At 39.2% G+C, this 21,458-nt stretch overlaps 3 protein-coding genes and 1 pseudogene across 3 annotated transcripts; 1 reads left to right on the top strand and 3 right to left on the bottom strand.

Annotated features, from left to right (window-relative positions):
* Positions 1 to 746: 746 nt before the first annotated feature.
* Positions 747 to 1,889, bottom strand: LOC128383437 (prostaglandin D2 receptor 2-like). The gene has a single exon (XM_053343060.1). The coding sequence runs from the start codon at positions 1,887 to 1,889 to the stop codon at positions 747 to 749; it is 1,143 nt and encodes a 380-aa protein (XP_053199035.1).
* A 2,592-nt stretch (positions 1,890 to 4,481) lies between these two features.
* LOC128383436 (G-protein coupled receptor 4-like) lies at positions 4,482 to 5,778 on the top strand (annotated as a pseudogene).
* Positions 5,779 to 7,327: 1,549 nt separating this feature from the next.
* LOC128383435 (prostaglandin D2 receptor 2-like) lies at positions 7,328 to 8,479 on the bottom strand. The gene has a single exon (XM_053343059.1). It carries the CDS (start codon positions 8,477 to 8,479, stop codon positions 7,328 to 7,330), a length of 1,152 nt encoding a protein of 383 aa, XP_053199034.1.
* A 4,283-nt stretch (positions 8,480 to 12,762) lies between these two features.
* LOC128383434 (prostaglandin D2 receptor 2-like) lies at positions 12,763 to 13,914 on the bottom strand. Its single transcript, XM_053343058.1, has one exon. The coding sequence runs from the start codon at positions 13,912 to 13,914 to the stop codon at positions 12,763 to 12,765; it is 1,152 nt and encodes a 383-aa protein (XP_053199033.1).
* Between the last annotated feature and the right edge of the window lie 7,544 nt (positions 13,915 to 21,458).

Raw genomic sequence — 21,458 nt, 5'->3', positions numbered from 1 at the left:
AAATAAGGAAATCACACATGTACAACCCTGGTTTGAGTATTTACTGCATGTTACATCATAATGCAGAGTAATCCCTTGAATGCTCTTGTGAATGTAACAAATTAATGGATGGATGAAACAATTTAAGTACCATTAATTAACCAATATTGAAATAATGGTCATAATAGCTGAGGAGCATGGCCATCACAAGCAAATTAAAACCAGTCACTAATAAAGGCTGGGTAAAAAATATTGAGGAAGGCTTGAATAACCTGTGCTTACATAAAAAATGTTCAATACAATTAATTCCACACCACTAATCCCATCGCTACAGCAACATCAAGGTGATTCTCCACTATGTACCCCTCAATGACACTTAAGACATCTTGTTTCTTGCATGTCTCAAAGTGAAAGCATGCCAGAAATAGGAATAATGCAAACTGAGGTGCTGAGTGACTATACAAATAATGTTGAAAATGTTGAAAATGTACGCAAAGGGAAATAGGAAGCGACCAGAGGTGAATGAAAACTGTATTTCTGTTAGAGAAGAGGAGCAGAATGGTGAGTATGAAATGATTATCGTTGTACTGATGGTGTTGTGGAGTGTACCGTATCCTGAGGTTATCACGACAAACTGAAGCAAACAACATAAGATGCAAATTCAAACATGAGCACAAGCGCAAGTTTGTTTAAAAAAATGTGAGGTTCTCTTCGTAGTTGAAGTAAATACAATTCTTTTCACTAGTTGTGAATCACGATATGTATGTTCAGTTCTGAGCAGAGTTAGTGAAAACTTCCTCCTGCTCTTGCTCCTCTGTTTTCATGGATGTGGTTTGAATGAAATTCCTCTGCTGTAACACAACCTCAGTGGTGTTGATGGAGCGTGCGGTGCTGCGGTGCCGGGTCAGCTCTGCTAGATCCTCAGCCAGAACACTCTCCATCACCGCGCCTAAAGATTGTCTTATCTTTTTGCAAAGGTCAGGGCAAGTGAACACATAAAGAATGGGGTTGAGGACGCTGTTGAGGAAGCCGATAGTTGCTGAAATTGGGAGGGCTTTGGCTACTAATTTCTGTGCAAGATGTTCTTCTTGGGCCACCACCTCCATAACACCGAAGAAGTGGAATGGAGCCCAGCAGAGTACAAAGCTCACCACCACAGCCACCACAAGCCGAACAAAACGAAAAGAGCGTCGGCGGCCTCTGCGCGCCAAACTGGCATTCACAGCAGTGTAGCTGAAGATGATGATTATAAGAGGGATCAAGAAGGCTAGAAAGAGCTTCATGAAGGCCAAGCCCTTCTCGCGTTGCTCACAGTAAGATATCAGGTTAGAGGACCCATTTGGGAGGAGTCGAGCGAAGTGGTAGTAACACATGATCTTACCATTGGGCAGTTTAATGGTGTCATGGTATATGTAGAAGGGGATAGTGCAGAGCACAGCCAAAGCCCAAATGACACCACACACCCTCCCTGTTCTTTGGATGTTCCTGTTGTTTTGAGCCCAGACAGGTTTCAACACAACAAGGCAGCGATCCATAGAGATGGCTGCCAGCAGGAAGGCACTGACAAACATGTTGAGAATAAAAATGGAGGAATTGATGCGGCAGAAGGTTGCGCCCAAATTCCAGGTGTTACCATTGGCCATGTAGAGGGTGAAGAATGGCAGGAAGGCAGTGGCCAGCAAGTCAGAGGCTGCAAGATTAAGGATCCAGATGCTGATGACAGAGCGGCGGACATGAAAGCCCACTACTATGATGATGAGCAGGTTTTCCAGGATACCAATGGAAGAGACTAAGCCATGAAGGGAAATGGCAAAAACATTCATGGAACTCAGCGTACTTGTTTCATTAGTGGTGTCATTTATGATCGTCTGGATGAGAGGACAGTAGACAATTTCATCAGAGGAGACCATCTTGGAGAGAAAAGATCCTTCTGAGCTGATGTCCTTGAATTGAGCCTTTTGCTTTGCACTGCTGAGAACTACAAAAGAGAGTAGAGCATGTTTAGCTCAACAGGAAATTTACAATTTTGATAACAGTTTAAATTTATTACAAAAACAGTTTGAAGTTGTTCGTGGCATTAAAAAAAGATGTTTGTGGTTATACTAATGGTGAAACTGAAACACCATTGCATAAAACAAAAAGAGGACAAGAAAAACAGCAGAGGTGAGAGGAACATGGAGGTGTTGTTTCTCAGCTGACTCAGCTTCAACATTCAAATGATCAGTGAGTGTTTGGTTCACACATTTAGTGACCAACAGTTATTTGTCTAAATATAAATTATTTTCATAACTCATTTTTGATGTTTATGACTCACTTTTGTGTCTTTTTCAAGGATCTCTACTGTTGAGCTGTACATTATCTCTAAAAGAGGAATTTGTCATTTTGTTTGTCACCTTTGAGCTGACACAGACAGTCTTTTCAGTTTTATCGCCTCCACACCCCACATCCTCTCTCCTCTCTTTACTGGCATGCTTGTATAACTGTAAGCTTGTCTTATTGGGCATGTGCTAAAACATGAATCAAAAATATCTCTACCTGATAATGAGTTTCACATGTGCTGTAGTGGTCAACTTAAAAACTCACATAATTGCTTCAATAGAGAATTTAATGAGTAATTAACTTGGCTTGTTCTGTTAAATGAGGGAAATCTATATTTGGAAATCAACTATGTAGTTGCAATATTTAAAAGCAAATATTGAAAAGGTCAGGATGAAAAACCAACAATGAGGATTCAGTGAAAGTTTTTTTAATCTCAATGCATAACAAATAATTTAAAAATGTCTGGCATTGGTATTTTATCAGATAAAATAATCATGTCAGTATTTCCTCCTTTCAATTATACTGATGTAAGAAATGACCCTAGTGGATTTAATGGTTTCACTGCAAGATAATGACATGTATAGTCTCTATTTTAACCCCTTCCACTAACCTCTTTATGCCAACATGGAGGCAATCTCTGTGCAAAAAATGTATTTACCTGTTATTCTGTCTTCTGCAAGTCCAATGAGGGCTCTGTCATGTTACCTTGACATATGACACATACGACACATACCTAGCACGAAGGGGTGTAGAAGTCAGCTATAGGAAGTCATAAACCTCAAAAGAAACCAAGTCTTGTCATAAGATGAAGTGTTAAACCAGTCTCTTTGAAAGGACCTCTGGCAGACGTGTTAGATATAAACAAAGTCTCTTACTTTTCTGGTATGCGAAAATAAATTCTCAGAAAATAAGGGTTGCAATTCATAGAACTTATGTGTTATATGAGAGTGTTTGTGGGTTATAATTTGACAAGTTCATATGATACGTCAGTACATGAAAATGTTACTATTACACGATCATTCATTTTCCTGTGTGATTTATTGTTACTATACGAGTTTCTCATAAGAGGTTTGTTTAAATGTTCTATCATAGTTAAACTGAATCTGGTAACCTCTGACCAAAGCACAACCAAAACCAATTCATGACTCATTTATAATCATCAAAGGACGCTGACAAAACAGAGCTAACTAAACTGAGTATGATAATATAACAGCATTACAGCATACCGTCAGGACAAGACAGCATATAGTGTATTATAAACAATGTCTTTCTGTCAAGTTTATTTTAATGGGGTTTAACACACTTGGCTTGGATGATTGCCAGACATCCCAACCAGCAAAAAGTCATTTCAGGTAGCCTGATGGGGGGGGGGGGGGGGTTGGTCTACTAAGCAAGACAGTGCAATCAGGAAGCTTTCTCTTTCTCTCTCTCTCCAATGCTGCATGGACAGTCAGACATGCAAGACTGTGTTCATGCCATACTATTCTCCCACAATTACTATGCCTCTCTCTAAATACATAAATATTTAGCAGCCTCTGTGCACCAAACTGGCATTCACAGCAGTGTAGCTGAGGATGATGATTATGAGAGGGATCAGGAAGGCTAGAAAGAGCTTCATGAAGGCCAAGCCTTTCCTAAGGATTTTCTCCTGCCTCAGGATGTTGCCTTTAAAGCTGAAGAAGTGGGTTTCCTGTGGAGGAAACGATCACAGAATAGACAAGGCTTAGTTGAAACACCATGTTCCCAACATTTATTGAGTATAGGTCACTCAGTTGTAGAGCAGGCAGCACGCTTTTGTGGAACAAAGTTGGTCTCATGATCTTCAGCGGTGAGTAAAAAGCAGAGATTGCATTATACTGTCTGATTGAAATCATGCACTTGCTGATAGTAAACCACGTGAGAATGATCTTTCTTGCAGGTGTTTGTTTCCGCTGATGGATTGTGGTTGCTTTGAAGACTGGTTGACTGACAGCACAAACCCTGAACCTGACCTTTCCCACAGGAGAATGTATTTATGAAGATTACACAATGGACAAATAAGTAGTTGACACAAGTGAGAACTTTTTTTCACCTTTTTTTTTTTGCTTCAAATGGATGAATGGGTATTTCTACACCGAATCATCAACCTGCAATTATCAATCGATGTCTGAGTGAAGTCACCTCTACTTTCTCATGTCAGGTATTTGACCAACAGAGACATGTCCAATGACAGCTGCAACCTCCCCTTGAACACGAACACGTTTGGCCTGACCTGTATCTATGGCCTGATCTTCTCTTTGGGTCTCCCGAGCAACCTGCTGTCTCTCTGGGGACTGTACCACATGGGCCGCTCGGGCGCGGGAGGCTGCCAGCTGGTCTACATCCTTAACCTACTGCTGTCAGATCTCCTCCAACTACTTACCCTGCCACTGTGGATCCTTTACCTACAGGGTGGACACCGCTGGCCCTATGGCCAGTTGACCTGTGAGCTGGTGGGCTACGTGTTTTATGTAAATGTCTATGCCAGCGTCATGTTTCTATGCCTGATAGCGCTGGACCGCTGCCTTGCCATAGTGTACCCACTGAGCAGCCGCAGGGTGAGAACTGTCAGGGTGGCAGCAGTGTCAGGAGTGGCAGTGTGGAGTCTCACATTTCTGTTCTGCCTGTGTGGGCTGTTACCATCAGTCTTTGACCCAGACAGACTACTGTGTCTGGAGCAGTACCCTGTCAGCCCCAGATATGCCCACTTCAAGATCACCACGGTGGGTCTCGGCTTCCTGCTGCCATGTTCCATACTAGGGTGAGTTATCCAAAGATACCAGTAAAATACTCTTAAATGCTCAAATTAGTCTACCATTTTCCAGAAACACATTAGTTTCTTCCATGTCTGAGTCTAAGTGGTCAAATTTATGGCACAGTAAAAAGACTACCTTAAATTGAAATGATAAAAAAGTCTAGAATCTGTGAACATGAAGTGAATGTACTTTAAATTTTATGATTTTTTATGATTAGTATACTTTTAGCAAGGTCTTTAGGGGATAACATTTTCTAATCTGCATATGTCTGTCTCCTCAGTTACACCTCAGCCCATATTGGGGTAACACTCCAACGATCTCCCTCCCTCTCTGACCATGAGCGGCACAAGATTGTGGGGATCCTGGTTGTGATCACTGTCAATTTTATTGTTGTGTTTGGACCTTATCACTGTGTGGGTGGATACAGGTTTGTGTCCTTGCTGCTGACTGATGAGCCATGTGGATTGGAGCGTTCCATTTTCCTCATCTATCGCCTGTGCTACGGTCTGACGAGCCTCAACACCCTGCTGGACCCTCTTTTCTACATCTTCCTGTGCCCTGATGCTCGACTAGAACTGCAAAGGTTCCTGCCCTGTTTACGAAGGGGCCAAAACACCCGCAAAAAGATGGACTTCAGTACCAGAGCTCAGACAGACACCCAGAGAGAGAGAGTGAAACTGGGCATAATAATCTTCTAGCAATATAAATTGGATCACATCACAGATCCTACTGTTATCATTTAGACAAAGCAATTGTGCCACCCAGTGGAAAAGCCTGTGGTGTTCATGACTGCAAAGGCTACTTTGTAAGTAGCACACATATGCCAAAGTACAGACACTTGAAGTATTGCTTTTAATTCTCTCAAAACATTTAACCAAAAAAGAATAGAAATACATTGTGTCATATTTGCCAAAAATAAATGTTTTCTAACAATCCATAAAACCTTTTGTGGCTTCAATGTAGAAATATACATCCAAATAAGATGTAATCTAGAAATTGAACCTCATTCATTCATTCATTCATATCTTCTACATTAGTCTAGGTTTGTTTTTGATGTCTTGGCAGTGTATGGATATGTGCCACTGTGAACATGTTTTTTACTGTTATGTTTACAAGCATTAAAAATGATCTAATTGCTTGTTTTTCTGGTTAACATTTTAATAATAGAGTGCAAGTGAGTTATTGAGGAAGTTCAAGCATGACTGTGGTTGTAGTGTTAAAAAGGAAGTGTCACACTGCAGAGTCGGAGGTTTCTTTTCCTGTTTATTAATATAAAAACAATTATCACTTTGCAGTTTTAAAACGCATAGTCATTAAATGAATTCAATAATAGACATAAAAATTCACAACATTATATTAATATGTACCACATCTGTGACCTAAACTATGAAGTCTTTTTATACTTATAAGAAACTAAAAAGAAACATCATAAGGCTCATTCTGCAAAATATACATATCAAGTAACAAAATAAGGAAATCACACATGTACAACCCTGGTTTGAGTATTTACTGCATGTTACATCATAATGCAGAGTAATCCCTTGAATGCTCTTGTGAATGTAACAAATTAATGGATGGATGAAACAATTTAAGTACCATTAATTAACCAATATTGAAATAATGGTCATAATAGCTGAGGAGCATGGCCATCACAAGCAAATTAAAACCAGTCACTAATAAAGGCTGGGTAAAAAATATTGAGGAAGGCTTGAATAACCTGTGCTTACATAAAAAATGTTCAATACAATTAATTCCACACCACTAATCCCATCGCTACAGCAACATCAAGGTGATTCTCCACTATGTACCCCTCAATGACACTTAAGACATCTTGTTTCTTGCATGTCTCAAAGTGAAAGCATACCAGAAATAGGGATAATGCAAACTGGGGAGCTGAGTGGCTATACAAATAATGTTGAAAATGTTGAAAATGTACGCAAAGGGAAATAGGAAGCGACCAGATGTGAATGAAAACTGTATTTCTGTTAGAGAAGAGGAGCAGAATGGTGAGTATGAAATGACTATCGTTGTACTGATGGTGCTGTGGAGTGTACTGTATCCTGAGGTTATCACGACAAACTGAAGCAAACAACATAAGATGCAAATTCAAACATGAGCACATCAGAAAACACAGCAAAGTCTGGTTAAAATATAAAAACGGGTTTGCACAAGTTTGTTTAAAAAAATGGGAGGTTCTCTTTGTAGTTGGAGTAAATACAATTCTTTTCACTAGTTGTGAATCACGATATGTATGTTCAGTTCTGAGCAGAGTTAGTGAAAACTTCCTCCTGCTCTTGCTCCTCTGTTTTCATGGATGTGGTTTGAATGGAATTCTGCTGCTGTAACACAATCTCAGTGGTGTTGATGGAGCGTGCGGTGCTGCGGCGCCGGGTCAACTCTCCCAGATCCTCAGCCAGAACACTCTCCATCACCGCGCCTAAAGATTGTCTTATCTTTTTGCAAAGGTCAGGGCAACTGAACACATACAGAATGGGGTTGAGGACGCTGTTGAGGAAGCCGATAGTTGCTGAAATTGGGAGGGCTTTGGCTGCTAATTTCTGTGCAGGATGTCCTTTTGAGGCCACCACCTCCATAACACTGAAGAGGTGGAATGGAGCCCAGCAGAGTACAAAGCTCACCACCACAGCCACCACAAGCCGAACAAAACGAAAAGAGCGTCGGCAGCCTCTGCGCGCCAAACTGGCATTCACAGCAGTGTAGCTGAGGATGATGATTATAAGAGGGATCAGGAAGGCTAGAAAGAGCTTCATGAAGGCCAAGCCCTTCTCGCGTTGCTTACACAAAGATTTCAGGTTATAGGGCCTACTTGGGAGGAGTCGAGCGAACTGGTAGTAACACATGATCTTACCATTGGGCAGCTCAATGGTGTCACGGTATATGTAGAAGGGGATAGTGCAGAGCACAGCCAAAGCCCAAATGACACCACACACCCTCCCTGTTCTTTGGACGTTCCTGTTGTTTTGAGCCCAGACAGGTTTCAACACAACAAGGCAGCGATCCATAGAGATGGCCGCCAGCAGGAAGCCACTGACAAACATGTTGAGAATAAAAATGGAGGAATTGATGCGGCAGAAGGTTGCACCCAACTTCCAGGTGTCACCATTTGCCATGTAGAGGGTGAAGAATGGCAGGGAGGCAGTGGCAAGCAAGTCAGAGGCTGCAAGATTAAGGATCCAGATGCTGATGACAGAGCGGCGGACATGAAAGCCCACTACTACGATGATGAGCAGATTTTCCAGGATACCAATGGAAGAGACTAAGCCATGAAGGGAAATGGCAAAAACATTCATGGAACTCAGTGCAGTTGTTTGATTTGTTGCATTAGGGGTGTAATCTATGAACCTCTGGATGAGAGGACAGTAGACAGTTTTATCAGAGGAGACCATCTTGGAGTGAAAAGATCCTTCTGAGCTGATGTCCTTTAATTGAGCCTTTTGCTTCACACTGCTGAGAACTACAAAAGAGAGTAGAGCATGTTTAGCTTAACAGGAAATTTACAATTTTGATAAGGTGTTTGTGGTTATCCTAATGCTGAAACTGAAACACCATTGCATAAAACAAAAAGAGGACAAGAAAAACAGCAGAGGTGAGAGGAACATGGAGGTGTTGTTTCTCAGCTGACTCAGCTTCAACATTCAAATGATCAGTGAGTGTTTGGTTGAGCCTTGTGTGCTCCCTTTTTAAATTAAGTGTATAAGGCTGTGGTAGTGAAAAAAAATGTGTATATTGCATTAGAAAACTTTTGGGTTGTACCATGATAAAATGATGCTGTATAACAATCACACATTTAGTGACCAACAGTTATTTGTCTAAATATAAATTATTTTCATAACTCATTTTTGATGTTTATGACTCACATTTGTGTCTTTTTCAAGGATCTCTACTGTTGAGCTGTACATTATCTCTAAAAGAGGAATTTGTCATTTTGTTTGTCACCTTTGAGCTGACACAGACAGTCTTTTCAGTTTTATCGCCTACACGCCCCACATCCTCTCTCCTCTCTTTACTGGCATGCTTGTATAACTGTAAGCTTGTCTTATTGGGCATGTGCTAAAACATGAATCAAAAATATCTCTACCTGATAATGAGTTTCACATGTGCTGTAGTGGTCAACTTAAAAACCCACATAATTACTTCAATAGAGAATTTAACGAGTAATTAACTTGGCTTGTTCTGTTAAATGAGGAAAATCTATATTTGGAAATCAACTATGTAGTTGCAATATTTAAAAGCAAATATTGAAAAGGTCAGGATGAAAAACCAATAATGAGGATTCAGTGATTTTTTTTTAATCCCAATGCATAACAAATAATTTAAAAATGTCTGGCATTGGTATCTTATCAGATAAAATAATCATGTCAACATACAGTATTTCTTCCTTTCTATTATACTGATGTAAGAAATGCAAGATAATGACATGTACTGTATAGTCTCTATTTTAACCCCTTCCACTAACCTCTTTATGCCAACATGGAGGCAATCCCTGTGCAAAAAAATGTACTTACCTGTTAGTCTGTCTTCTGCAAGTCCAGTGAGGGCTCTGTCATGTTACAATGACATATAACACATACATAGCACGAAGGGGTGTAGAAGTCAGCTATAGGAAGTCATAAACCTCAAAAGGAACTTAGTCTTGTCATAAGATGAAGTGCTAAACCAGTCTCTTTGAAAGGACCTCTGGCAGACGTGTTAGATGTAAACAAAGTCTCTTATTTTTCTGGTATGCGAAAAGAAATTCTCAGAAAATAAGGGTTGCAATTCATAGAACTTATGTTATATGAGAGTGTTTGTGGGTTATAATTTGACTAGTTCATATGATACGTCAGTGTACAAAGCACTACCAAAACTATTACACGATCGTTCATTTTCCTGTTTGATTTATTGTTACTATACGAGTTTCTCATAAGAGGTTTGTTTAAATGTTCTATCATAGTTAAATTGAATCTGGTGACATCTGACCAAAGCACTACCAAAACCAATTCATGACTCATTTATAATCATCAAAGGACACTGATAAAACAGAGCTTACTAAACTGAGTATGATAATATAACAGCATTACAGCATACCATCAGGACAAGACAGCATATAGTGTTTGATGCACAATGTTTTTCTGTCAAGTTTATTTTAATGGGGTTTAACACACTTGGCTTGGATGATTGCCAGACATCCCAACCAGCTAAAAGTCATTTCAGGGAGGCCCCACCCCGATCTGGACCGGGGGGGGGGGGGGGTTAGTTGGTCTACTAAGCAAGACAGAGCAATCAGGTAGCTTTCTCTTCCTCTCTCTCTCAAACGCTGCACATGGACAGTCAGACATGCAAGACTGTGTTCATGCCATACTATTCTCCCACAATTACTATGCCTCTCTCTAAGTACATAAATATTTTGCAGCCTCTGTGCACCAAACTGGCAGTGTAGCTGAGGATGATGATTATGAGCGGGATCAGGAAGGCTAGAAAGGGCTTCATGAAGGCCAAGCCTTTCCTAAGGATTTTGTTGAAAAATTGGCCTTGATTACATTACCAGTCATTTGGGACCTTAAAAGTCATAGAGTAAGTAAGCAGAAATAAGTCATAAGGTGGTCTGGCCTTGCCTAGCAAGTTGGTAGAAAAATCAACATATTATTATGCCCATGTATGGCCATACTCGATGTATCTACAGTATGTGGAGTTTGCCTATTCGTTTGTTATTATACAAACAAGGAAACACAGTCACCCATCTGTGGGCTTGAGGGAGTCAGAGAGTCATATCCTTGACCTTGATTGCCACAGCAATGCTGCGTCACCATTATCAAAATGACAAAATGCCTTCACCATCTCAAGGTGAGTGACAGTATGTGTCTCTGCTAAGGTGATAGTTCTGCCTTTACTGTGGCCTCAAGGCCCATGCTTGACCCTAAATATGGAAAATTCCCTAACAGCTCCAACTTAAAGATGATTTTTAAGTTGATTACAATGGTTCTTATGAGGGAAGTACTCATATATGACATTAAACTTTCCTCTGAATTTACTCTATTAAAATGTACCTCTAGCAATCGGGAAAATATGACACAAGTGTATTTGGAAGAAAACTAGTTTCATGATATCATGTTGGAATCAGATATGTGGCACTACTGTTACAAGTATATAGGTGAAAGTGTCCACGAGAGCTGCTTTACAGGCACAACCAGAGTAACTTTGCAACATCAACCAGTGACTGTTGAGGATCTTCAGGAAGACATGAATGAAGACACAATTAGTTTTGACTGTTGATTGTGTCACAGGGATAATAAGTACTATTAAAGAATGACTGAAAGGTATTTACACACAGCTTCAATCTAAAAAATAATCCAAATGTATGTGTATCTGATGACCAAACAAGTAGAGACTTTGTTTATTCAGAACTTTCAAATCAGGAAAAGGGTTAGGCTGTTGATACATTACAGCCTTATAATATCACTCGTGAATGTGTTTTCACACATTGCATCCACCCATAGGCATCATTTTAAAGATTCAAAGCAGAAGTTACCAAACACTATAACACATGAGGCTGTCACATGATGAAACATTGAAAGATGAGCAGTCTTTTGCATCAGTGGCAAACATCACTGTTAAGAAAAAGAAAAAGAAAAATCCAAAAAATGTGGGCTCATGTTTGCCTGATATGAGAATGTGAATGTGATGTATCAGTGCAAAGTAAATGCAACCTTCAGGTTTAATTATGTTCAGGTCTGGGTTTACAGTGACACCTGCTGGTTGATTGGTGAGATGACAGACTCTACATTTTCTAGCAATTCCTCTTTTGAAAACCCAACAAAGCTGCCCAGTAGTTGCATTTTAATGATAAACCTCTGTCTCTTCTTGTGTTGACATAATATAAATTATTTCAACACATAATATAAATTATGTCAACACAATAAATACATGATTGCTATTCTATAAATACATAAAACTGCTCATAATTTATTTCCATATGGCGAGTAAGCCAATGATAATGTGACAAGCATTTCTTATTCATATCTCATTTGGATGTATGTTTGTGTGAGAGAATGTGTGTTTCTCAGTTTCAGAAGTGATGGCTAACCATTTTGTCTCAAGAGCTATACTGATGACAGCATCTTAATTAGAAGTATATTGCTTATCATTATAGAGGTTGCTGTGTCAACAGATCAGTTAAGATTCCTGCCACATGTCAAAAACACAGAACATACCATTTTCCCTTGACAATATAGAGATCAAGTCACATTTTTTAGCATAAGTGAAACACTGTGAACATAATATGAATACAAAGGCTCAAGATCCAAACTTGAAAACAAGTATAATGTCAACTGAAGTGCTGAGTGGCTGAGCAAATAATGTCGAAAATGTTGCAAATGAATGTAAAGGGAATTAGGAAGCGATCGGTGGTCAATGAAAACTTTATTTCTGTTGGAGAAGAGGAGCAGAATGGTGAGTATGAAATTACTCTGTCATTGTACTGATGGTACTATGGGGTGTACAATATCCTGAATGTATCATTACAAACTGAAGCAAACAACATCAGATGCAAATTCAAAAACAAACTGATCAGAAGACAGAGCAACATCTGACTAGAAGATGATGAGAGAAGAAAAGCAGGCCTGAATCTTGCACAGGTTTGTTTAAAAAAAATAATAATAATAATTGAAGTTGTGAATCACAATAAATATGTTCAGTTCTGAGCAGAGTTAGTGAAAACTTCCTCCTGCTCTTGCTCCTCTGTTTTCATGGATGTGGTTTGAATGGAATTAATCTGCTGTAACACAATCTCAGTGGTGTTGATGGAGTATGCGGTGCCGCGGCGCCGGGCCAGCTCTCCCAGATCCTCAGCCAGAACACTCTCCATCACCGTGCCTAAAGATTGTCTTATCTTTTTGCAAAGGTCAGGGCAGCTGAACACATACAGAATGGGGTTGAGGACGCTGTTGAGGAAGCCGATAGTTGCTGAAATTGGGAGGGCTTTGGCCGCTAATTTCTGTGCAGGATGTCCTTTTGGGGCCACCACCTCCATAACACTGAAGAAGTGGAATGGAGCCCAGCAGAGTACAAAGCTCACCACCACAGCCACCACGAGTCGAACAAAACGAAAAGAGCGTCGGCAGCCTCTGCGCGCCAAACTGGCATTCACAGCAGTGTAGCTGAAGATGATGATTATAAGAGGAATCAAGAAGGCTAGAAAGAGCTTCATGAAGGCCAAGCCCTTCTCGCGTTGCATACATAAAGATCCCAGGTGAAAGGACCCACTTGGGAGCAGTTGAGCATAGTGATAGTAACACATGATCTTACCACTGGGCAGCTCAATGGTGTCACGGTATATGTAGAAGGGGATAGTGCAGAGCACAGCCAAAGCCCAAATGACACCACACACCCTCCCTGTTCTTTGGACGTTCCTGTAGTTTTGAGCCCAGACAGGTTTCAACACAACAAGGCAGCGATCCATAGAGATGGCCGCCAGCAGGAAGCCACTGACAAACATGTTGAGAAAAAACATGGAGGAATTGATGCGGCAGAAGGTTGCGCCCAACTTCCACGTGTCACCATTTGCCATGTAGAGGGTGAAGAATGGCAGGGAGGCAGTGGCCAGCAGGTCAGAGGCTGCAAGATTAAGGATCCAGATGCTGATGACAGAGCGGCGGACATGAAAGCCCACTACTCCGATGATGAGCAGGTTTTCCAGGATACCAATGGAAGAGACTAAGCCATGAAGGGAAATGGTAAAAATATTCATGGAACTCAGTGTAGTTGTTTGATTTGTTGCATTAAGGGTTGCATTTATGAACATCTGGATGAGAGGACAGTAGACAGTTTTATCAGAGGAGACCATCTTGGAGAGAAAGATCCTTCTGATCTGATGTCCTTTAATTGAGCCTTTTGCTTCACACTGCTGAGATCTACAAAAGAGAGTAGAGCATGTTTAACTTAAAAGGCAATTTATTTTGATAACAGTTTCAATTAGTTACAAAAAGAGTTTGAAGTTGTTCATGGCATTTAAAAAATGGTGTTTGTGGTTATCCTAATGCTGAAACTGAAACACCATTGCATAAAACAAAAAGAGTACAAGAAAAACAGCAGAGGTGAGAGGAACATGGAGGTGTTTTTTCTCAGCTGACTCAGCTTCAACATTCAAATGATCTATGAGTGTTTGGTTGAGCCTTGTGTGCTCCCTTTTTAAATTAAGTGTATAAAGAAGTTTATAAGTGGTAGTGAAAAAAACTTTTATTGATATATTGCATTAGAAAAACTTTTGGAAACACCCTAATATACCCCATAATAAAATTATACCATATAACAATCATACATTTATTGACCAACAGTTATTTGTCTCAATAAACTTATAAAGAAATAACATAAATTATTTTTTATACGTTTTTTTTATTACTCACATTTGTGTCTTTTTCAAGGATCTCTACTGTTGAGCTGTACATTATCTCTGAAAGGGGAATTTGTAATGTTGTTTGTCACCTTTGAGCTGACACCGACTGTCTTATCAGTTTTATCGCCTACACACCCCACATCCTCTTTGCAATTCTTTTCTGGCACGTTTGTATAACTGTAAGCTTGTCTTATTGGGCATGTATCAAAACATGAATCAAAAATATCTCTACCTGATAATGAGTTTCACACATGCAGTAGAAGTCAACTTAAAAACTCACATAATTGCTGCAATAGAGAATTTAATGAGTAAGTAACTTTGGCTTGTTCTGTTAAATGAGGGAAATCCATATTTGGAAATCAACTAGTTGCAACATTTAAATGCAAATATCCAAATGGTCGGGATGAAAACCCAACAATGAGGATTCAGTGAAAAAAATAATAATCCCAACGCATAAAAAATATTTTTAATAAGTCTGGCATTGGTATCTTCAATCAAATAATCATGTCAACATATTTCCTCCTTTCAATTATACTAATGTAAGAAATGACCCTCGTGAATTTAATGGTTTCACTGCAAGATAATGACTCTGACATAGATAGCCTCTGCTTTAACCCCTTCTAACCTCTTTATACAAACATGTAGGCAATCCCTGTGCAAAAAAATGACTAACCTGTTAGTCTGTCTTCTGCAAGTCCAATGAGGGCTCTGTCATGTTACAATGACATACGACACATACCTAGCACGAAGCTCAGGGGTGTAGAAGTCAGCTATAGCAAGTCAAAAACCTCAAAAGGAACCAAGTCTTCTCATAAGATGAAGTGTTAAACCAGTCTCTTTGAAAGGACCTCTGGCAGACGTGTTAGATATAAACAAAGTGTCTTATTTTTCTGGTATGTGTAAAGAAATTCTCAGAAAATAAGGGTTGCAATTCATAGAACTTATGTTGCATGAAAATGTTACTATTACACAATTACACGAGTTTCTCATAAGGGTTTGTTTAAATGTTCTATCATAGTTAAATTGAATCTGGTGACATCTGACCAAAGCACTACCAAAACCAATTCATGACTCATTTATAATCATCAAAGGTTGCTGACAAAACAGAGCTTACTGAACTGAATATCCTAATATAACAGCATTACTGCATACCATCAGGACAACACAGCATATATTGTATTAAACGCAATGTTTTTTTGTGAAGTTTATTTTAATGGGGTTTAACACACTTGGCTTGGATGATTGCCAGACATCCCAATCAGCAAAAAGTCATTTCAGGGAGGCCCATGGTGGGGGTGGGGGGTGTCTACTAAGCAAGGCAGAGCAATCAGGAAGCTTTCTCTTTCTCTCCCTCTCTCTCACACGCTGCATGGACAGTCAGACATGCAACGGGTCTGTATTAATTTTATAAATGTATTACTATGTATTACTATTTATTCGGAAGCAGCAGTTTGTGTTGTGTGGCCTGGGATCATAATCATCACAGGTCAGTCTGTCCCCCGCCCCGAGAGTGAGACTCACACACGTTGATCCCCCGCCCCGTCCCCTTTGCCTTATCTTCTGACACACACAACCTGTAGGCTATACATGACTCACAGCAGCAAGTTGACGTGATGGTAGGGGCGCCACTGCACCAACTTGATGTGGAAATGAGCGGTATTAGTCTAGAAAAAAAAAGCGATTTTTTTTTTGAGGACGCACTTTTTTTTTTTTTTTTTTGAGAGCGTAGTGCTCCCCCAAGTAGATGGCGCCCTGGGCGGTTGCCTACTTTGCCCATAGCAAAAAACGCCACTGGTCTGATGCATGATGCCACCATGATTCTGTGGACACTGTCCTCTGTAGTCTTTAAGCCTTCGCAGATAGTGCCATACATTACCACATACTGCAGATACTCAATGTATCTACATGTGGAGTTTGCCTATTCGTTTGTTATTCTACAAACAAGGAAACACAGTCACCCATCTGTGGGTTTAGGGGGTCAAACAGTCATATCCTTTGATCTTGACAGCCACAGCAATGCTGCGCCACCATTATCAAAATAACAAAATGCCTTCACCATCTCAAAAAGGTAGAGACTTTGTTTATTCAGAACTTTCAACAACAAAGGAAAAGTTTTAGGCTGTTGATACATTACAGCCTTCTAATATAACGGCAAACTATGAAACTTTTTGCTTTGTATCTTTAAGTGCAAGAAATTAGGGTGTGAATGTGTTATCACACATCGCATCCACCCATAGGCATCATTTTTGAAGATTCAAAGCAGAAGTTACCAAACACTAGAACACATGAGGCTGTCACATGATGAAACATTGAAAGATGTGCACAAATCAGTCTTTTGCATCAGTTGCAAACATCACTGTTAAGAAAAAGAAAAAGAAAAAGAAAAAGCCATGTTTGCCTGATCTGAGAATGTAAATGTGATGTGTCAGTGCAAAGCAAATACAACCTTCAGGTTTAATTATGTTCAGTTCTGGGTTTACAGTGACACCTGCTGGTTGATTGGTGAGTTGACAGACTCAATATTCTCAATTCTACATTTTCTAGCAGTTCTTCTTTTAAAACCCAACAAAGCTGCCCAGTAGTTGCATTTTAATGATACACCTCTTTTTGTGTTGACTTAATATAAATTATGTCAACACAATAAATGAATGATTTGTATTCTGTGAATACATAAAAACGAATTTAAAATAATTTATTTCCATATGGTGAGTAAGCTAATGATAATATGACACATATATGTGTGGGAGTGTGTGTTTCTCAGTTTCACAATTGATGGCTAAGCATTATGACTCAAGACGTATACTGATGACAGCATCTTAACTAGAAGTGTATTGCTTATCATTATAGAGGTGGCTGTGTTGACAGATCAAAAGTTAAGATTCCCTCCACATGTCAAAAACACAAAACATACCATTTCCCCTTGACAATATAGAGTTTGAGTCACATTCTTTAGCACAAGTGAAACACTGTGGACATGACAGGGATACAAATATTGAAATTATAGGACCTGTACATATCTTACTTTTCTTAGAAAAGAAGAGGAAGAAGAAGAAGAAGAAAAAGGAAATACTTTGTGTTGTTTGCTAATTGCATATATGACTGCACAAACATGATGTGGAGTTCCCTGAGGGTCAACACTTCTGTCCAAAGCAACATACAATTGTGAGTAGAAGAAGTAGAACAAACAGTTACTCACTGTACAGTACAGCACACAGAATAAGGGGTAGGGGTGTGTATCATTATATGGGTTGTGTTATGGTACATCACTGCCATCTTGTGGAAGGATACGGACAGTACCCTGTGTAAAAGGGCTCTGTTTTAAATAAAGATTTACTCATGAAACAAAACGTGTGTCCCGAGCTCTCACTTCTTCACTACTTTCTGTCCAGTCTAATATTACAGTGATGAAATAGCCAATTTACCTATTGTATGGTCAAGGGATGACATTTTGAATGGTTGGACAATTTTGGGAAATACATCTGATGAGATTAAATTAACTATGATGATAGGGTGATTGGGCTACTGTAGGGAACTATTGGCTGTCAACAGGATCTATGGCCATGAGAGGACATTTATTATATTCAGTTATCATTTCCAAAAACATAGCCTCTAGGTTTTGTAAATATGTGGCTACAAGTTTTTTATTTCTGACAACCAGGAAATGTTTCTACCCTAGAAAAGATAAGATGGTTTATCATTTTCAACCAAATAGTAAATAACAGAGTGTGTATTGCCAGACATATTCTACACTTCTATTAGTACAACAATGTAAGAAAACTCTCTCTATGATATTTCATGCTAAGAACACACTGCCATTAAGTCCTGGATATATGCTATTGTTGTATAGCTTGGATTATTTATTTGGCCACAGGATAAGGCTACTGTAGACAGATTAGTGGATGAGATAAATTAACAGAGGATGTGCAATCATTTTGCAGCACATTAATGTTGAAGTTATAAAAATTTAAGAAATAACATGGGTGTTGATATTTTAGTGAATTGATGAAATAATTCAACGATAACCCCACATATTGTATGCAGATCACTCTAACATCACTCTGTAGGACTGACTGCTGGCCTCAAGACAATAAACATCTCATCCAATGAAGATGATGCAGTTGTTGGCATCCCCCTCAGGCCAATCAGTGTTATGTTCAAATAAAAGAGATCAGTCATAAGAATCATCATTTGAATGCACAATAGAGACACAGGATGTGATTCTAGTGCTAAAAAAGAAAGCATGGCAAACCTCATACATCTGCTAAAGCACATCTAAACCACAAAAAGTTGAACAGAGTTCAACCAAAACTGTCTGAAGATGTCCTAGAAAGATTGTTTTAGGTTAGGTCAGTGGAAAATTATAGAAGCTGTACAAAAACCAAGCAGGTTTTGTTCGGACTCTATGGAAATACTCTACGTAATGAGAAAAAAAACTACTTTCAGTTCATCCATTTCCTTTTGTGCAATCACTGACAGCCACACATCTGCACCACCTGTGTTACGTGCAAACCTTTTTCTGCTGAAAGTAGGTGTTGTCTTCGAACCCTTAACTGAATACCCCATTAAACTGGAACTGGAAGCTCTTCTTTCCTCTCTCTAGAGCATGTAAGTCATTGCATACATTTTTTTCATGTTTAAAATGAATGATGGGTCTGAGAATTTTATTTTTGAGATTTTATGAACCATTGATATTCTTTCATTTATCTTCATCTGTGTTTCAGGTGGTGCTTTGCTCTACGCTAACTTTGGAGACAATGTCACTTTGCCATGTTTTTATTCCTCTGATAAGGAAGAATTAAGAATCTGTGCTGGTACAAACAGGTTGCAGGGGAGCAGCCTGAAATAATATCCTCTTTCTACAATCGTTCACCTGACTCCAACAAATACTACAACCAGTTTAAAGATAACAAACGATTTTCAGTCCACACTGGAAGAAACTTTTACAATCTGAAAATGTCTAATGTTCAGCACTTGCATTATGCTATGTACTTCTATGGAGAGACCAGGATTATTTTCACTGAGTTTCACAAAGGAATACTTTTGATTTTCAAAGGTATATTGCCTTTTATTTTACATTTTTTTCATCACATCACATGAATTTCCATTAGATTTTACTCCTTTATTCCCCTTCATGGTCCTGTCTAAAATCACATTTCTCTATTTTTTAGAGTCCAGAATGTAAATGTGATGTGTCATCACAAAGCAAATAAAGCCTTCAGGTTTAATTATGTTCAGGTCTGGGTTTACAGTGACACCTACTGGTTGATTGATGAGTTGACAGATCCAGTATTCTCAACTCTACATTTTCTAGCAGTTCCTCTTTTGAAATCCAACAAAGCTGCCCAGTAATTGCATTTTAATGATACACCTCTGTCTTTTTTGTATTGACATAATATAAATTATGTCAACACAATAAATACATGATTGCTATTCTATAAATACATAAAACTGCTCATAATTTATTTCCATATGGTGAGTCAGCCAATGATAATGTGACAAGCATTTCTTTTTCATATCTCATTTGGATGTATGTGTGTGTGAGAGAGTGTGTGTTTCTCAGTTTCAGAAGTGATGGCTAACCATTTTTTCTCAAGAGCTATACTGATGACAGCATCTTAATTAGAAGTATATTGCTTATCATTATAGAGGTTGCTGTGTCAACAGATCAGTTAAGATTCCTGCCACATGTCAAAAACATAGAACATACCATTTTCCCTTGACAATATAGAGATCAAGTCACATTATTTAGCATAAGTGAAACACTGTGAACATAATATGAATACAAAGGCTCAAGATCCAAATTTGAAAACAAGTATAATGTCAACTGAAGTGCTGAGTGGCTGAGCAAATAATGTTGAAAATGTTGAAAATGGACTTAACTGTATTTCTTTTGGAGAAGAGGTGCTGAATGGTGAGTATGACTGGTGAGTATGAAATTACTCATTGCACTGATAGTGCAGTGGAGTGTATAGTATCCTGAATTTATCATGACAAACTGAAGCAAACAACATCTCTTGCACAGGTTTGTTTCAAAATAAAAAGGGTGGTTCTCTTTGTAGTTGAAGTAAATACAATACTGTTCACTAGTTGTGAATCACAATATATATGTTCAGTTCTGACCAGAGTTAATGAAAGCTTCCTCCTGCTCTTGCTCCTCTGTTTTCATGGATGTGGTTTGAATGGAATTCCTCTGCTGTAACATAATCTCAGAGGTGTTGATGGAGCGTGCGGTGCTGCGGCGCCGGGTCAGCTCTCCCAGATCCTCAGCCAGAACACTCTCCATCACCGCGCCTAAAGATTGTCTTATCTTTTTGCAAAGGTCAGGGCAGCTGAACACATACAGAATGGGGTTGAGGACGCTGTTGAGGAAGCCGATAGTTGCTGAAACATAGAGGGCTTTGCTTGCTAATTTCTGTGCAACGTGTGAAACCACACGTTGGGACTTATTTTTCAACTCATGCAGAGACCTCCATGAGCTAACAGACTGTATCATCTCATATATACCGTTCTGTGAGGAATCTGCAATTGAAACCAAAAGAGTCAGAATATTTCCCAATAATAAGCCCTGGCTGTCAAAAGATTTAAAAAGATAAAAGGGGGCTTTCCTCAAAGGTGATACTGAGAAGGTCAGAGACACAAGGAAGAAGCTCAGGGCGAAGATACAGAAAGCTCAAATTGATTTTAAAAACAAATTGGAGGAACAGTTCTGCACAAACAACCCTAAACAAGCCTGGGAAGGACTCAATAAAATGACTCCAAAAAACAAGAGGATACTAATATGGACCTCCCCTTCTTAAATTAACTTAATAACTTCTATGGAAGGTTCGACTCTACTGATAGCAAAGACAAAAGCAATGCTGTCTGCATCAACATACCCCAAACCACCACAATTCAGCTGTCAGAGGAGGAAGTTAAACAATGTCTATCAAAAATCAATCCCCAGAAAGCACCTGGACCTGATGGCCGTCGTGGAAGGGTACTGAAGGCATGTGCCA

Source organism: Scomber japonicus, chromosome 22 (genome assembly GCF_027409825.1).
Source record: "Scomber japonicus isolate fScoJap1 chromosome 22, fScoJap1.pri, whole genome shotgun sequence".
Taxonomy (NCBI): domain Eukaryota; kingdom Metazoa; phylum Chordata; class Actinopteri; order Scombriformes; family Scombridae; genus Scomber; species Scomber japonicus.
Note: the sequence above shows the minus strand (reverse complement) of the source record. Positions and strands in the feature narration are given on the sequence as shown.

Coding starts and splice junctions, on each gene's coding strand:
- LOC128383437 (XM_053343060.1), bottom strand. CDS start 1,889: ATGGTCTCCTCTGATGAAATTGTCTACTGTCCTCTCATCCAGACGATC.
- LOC128383435 (XM_053343059.1), bottom strand. CDS start 8,479: ATGGTCTCCTCTGATAAAACTGTCTACTGTCCTCTCATCCAGAGGTTC.
- LOC128383434 (XM_053343058.1), bottom strand. CDS start 13,914: ATGGTCTCCTCTGATAAAACTGTCTACTGTCCTCTCATCCAGATGTTC.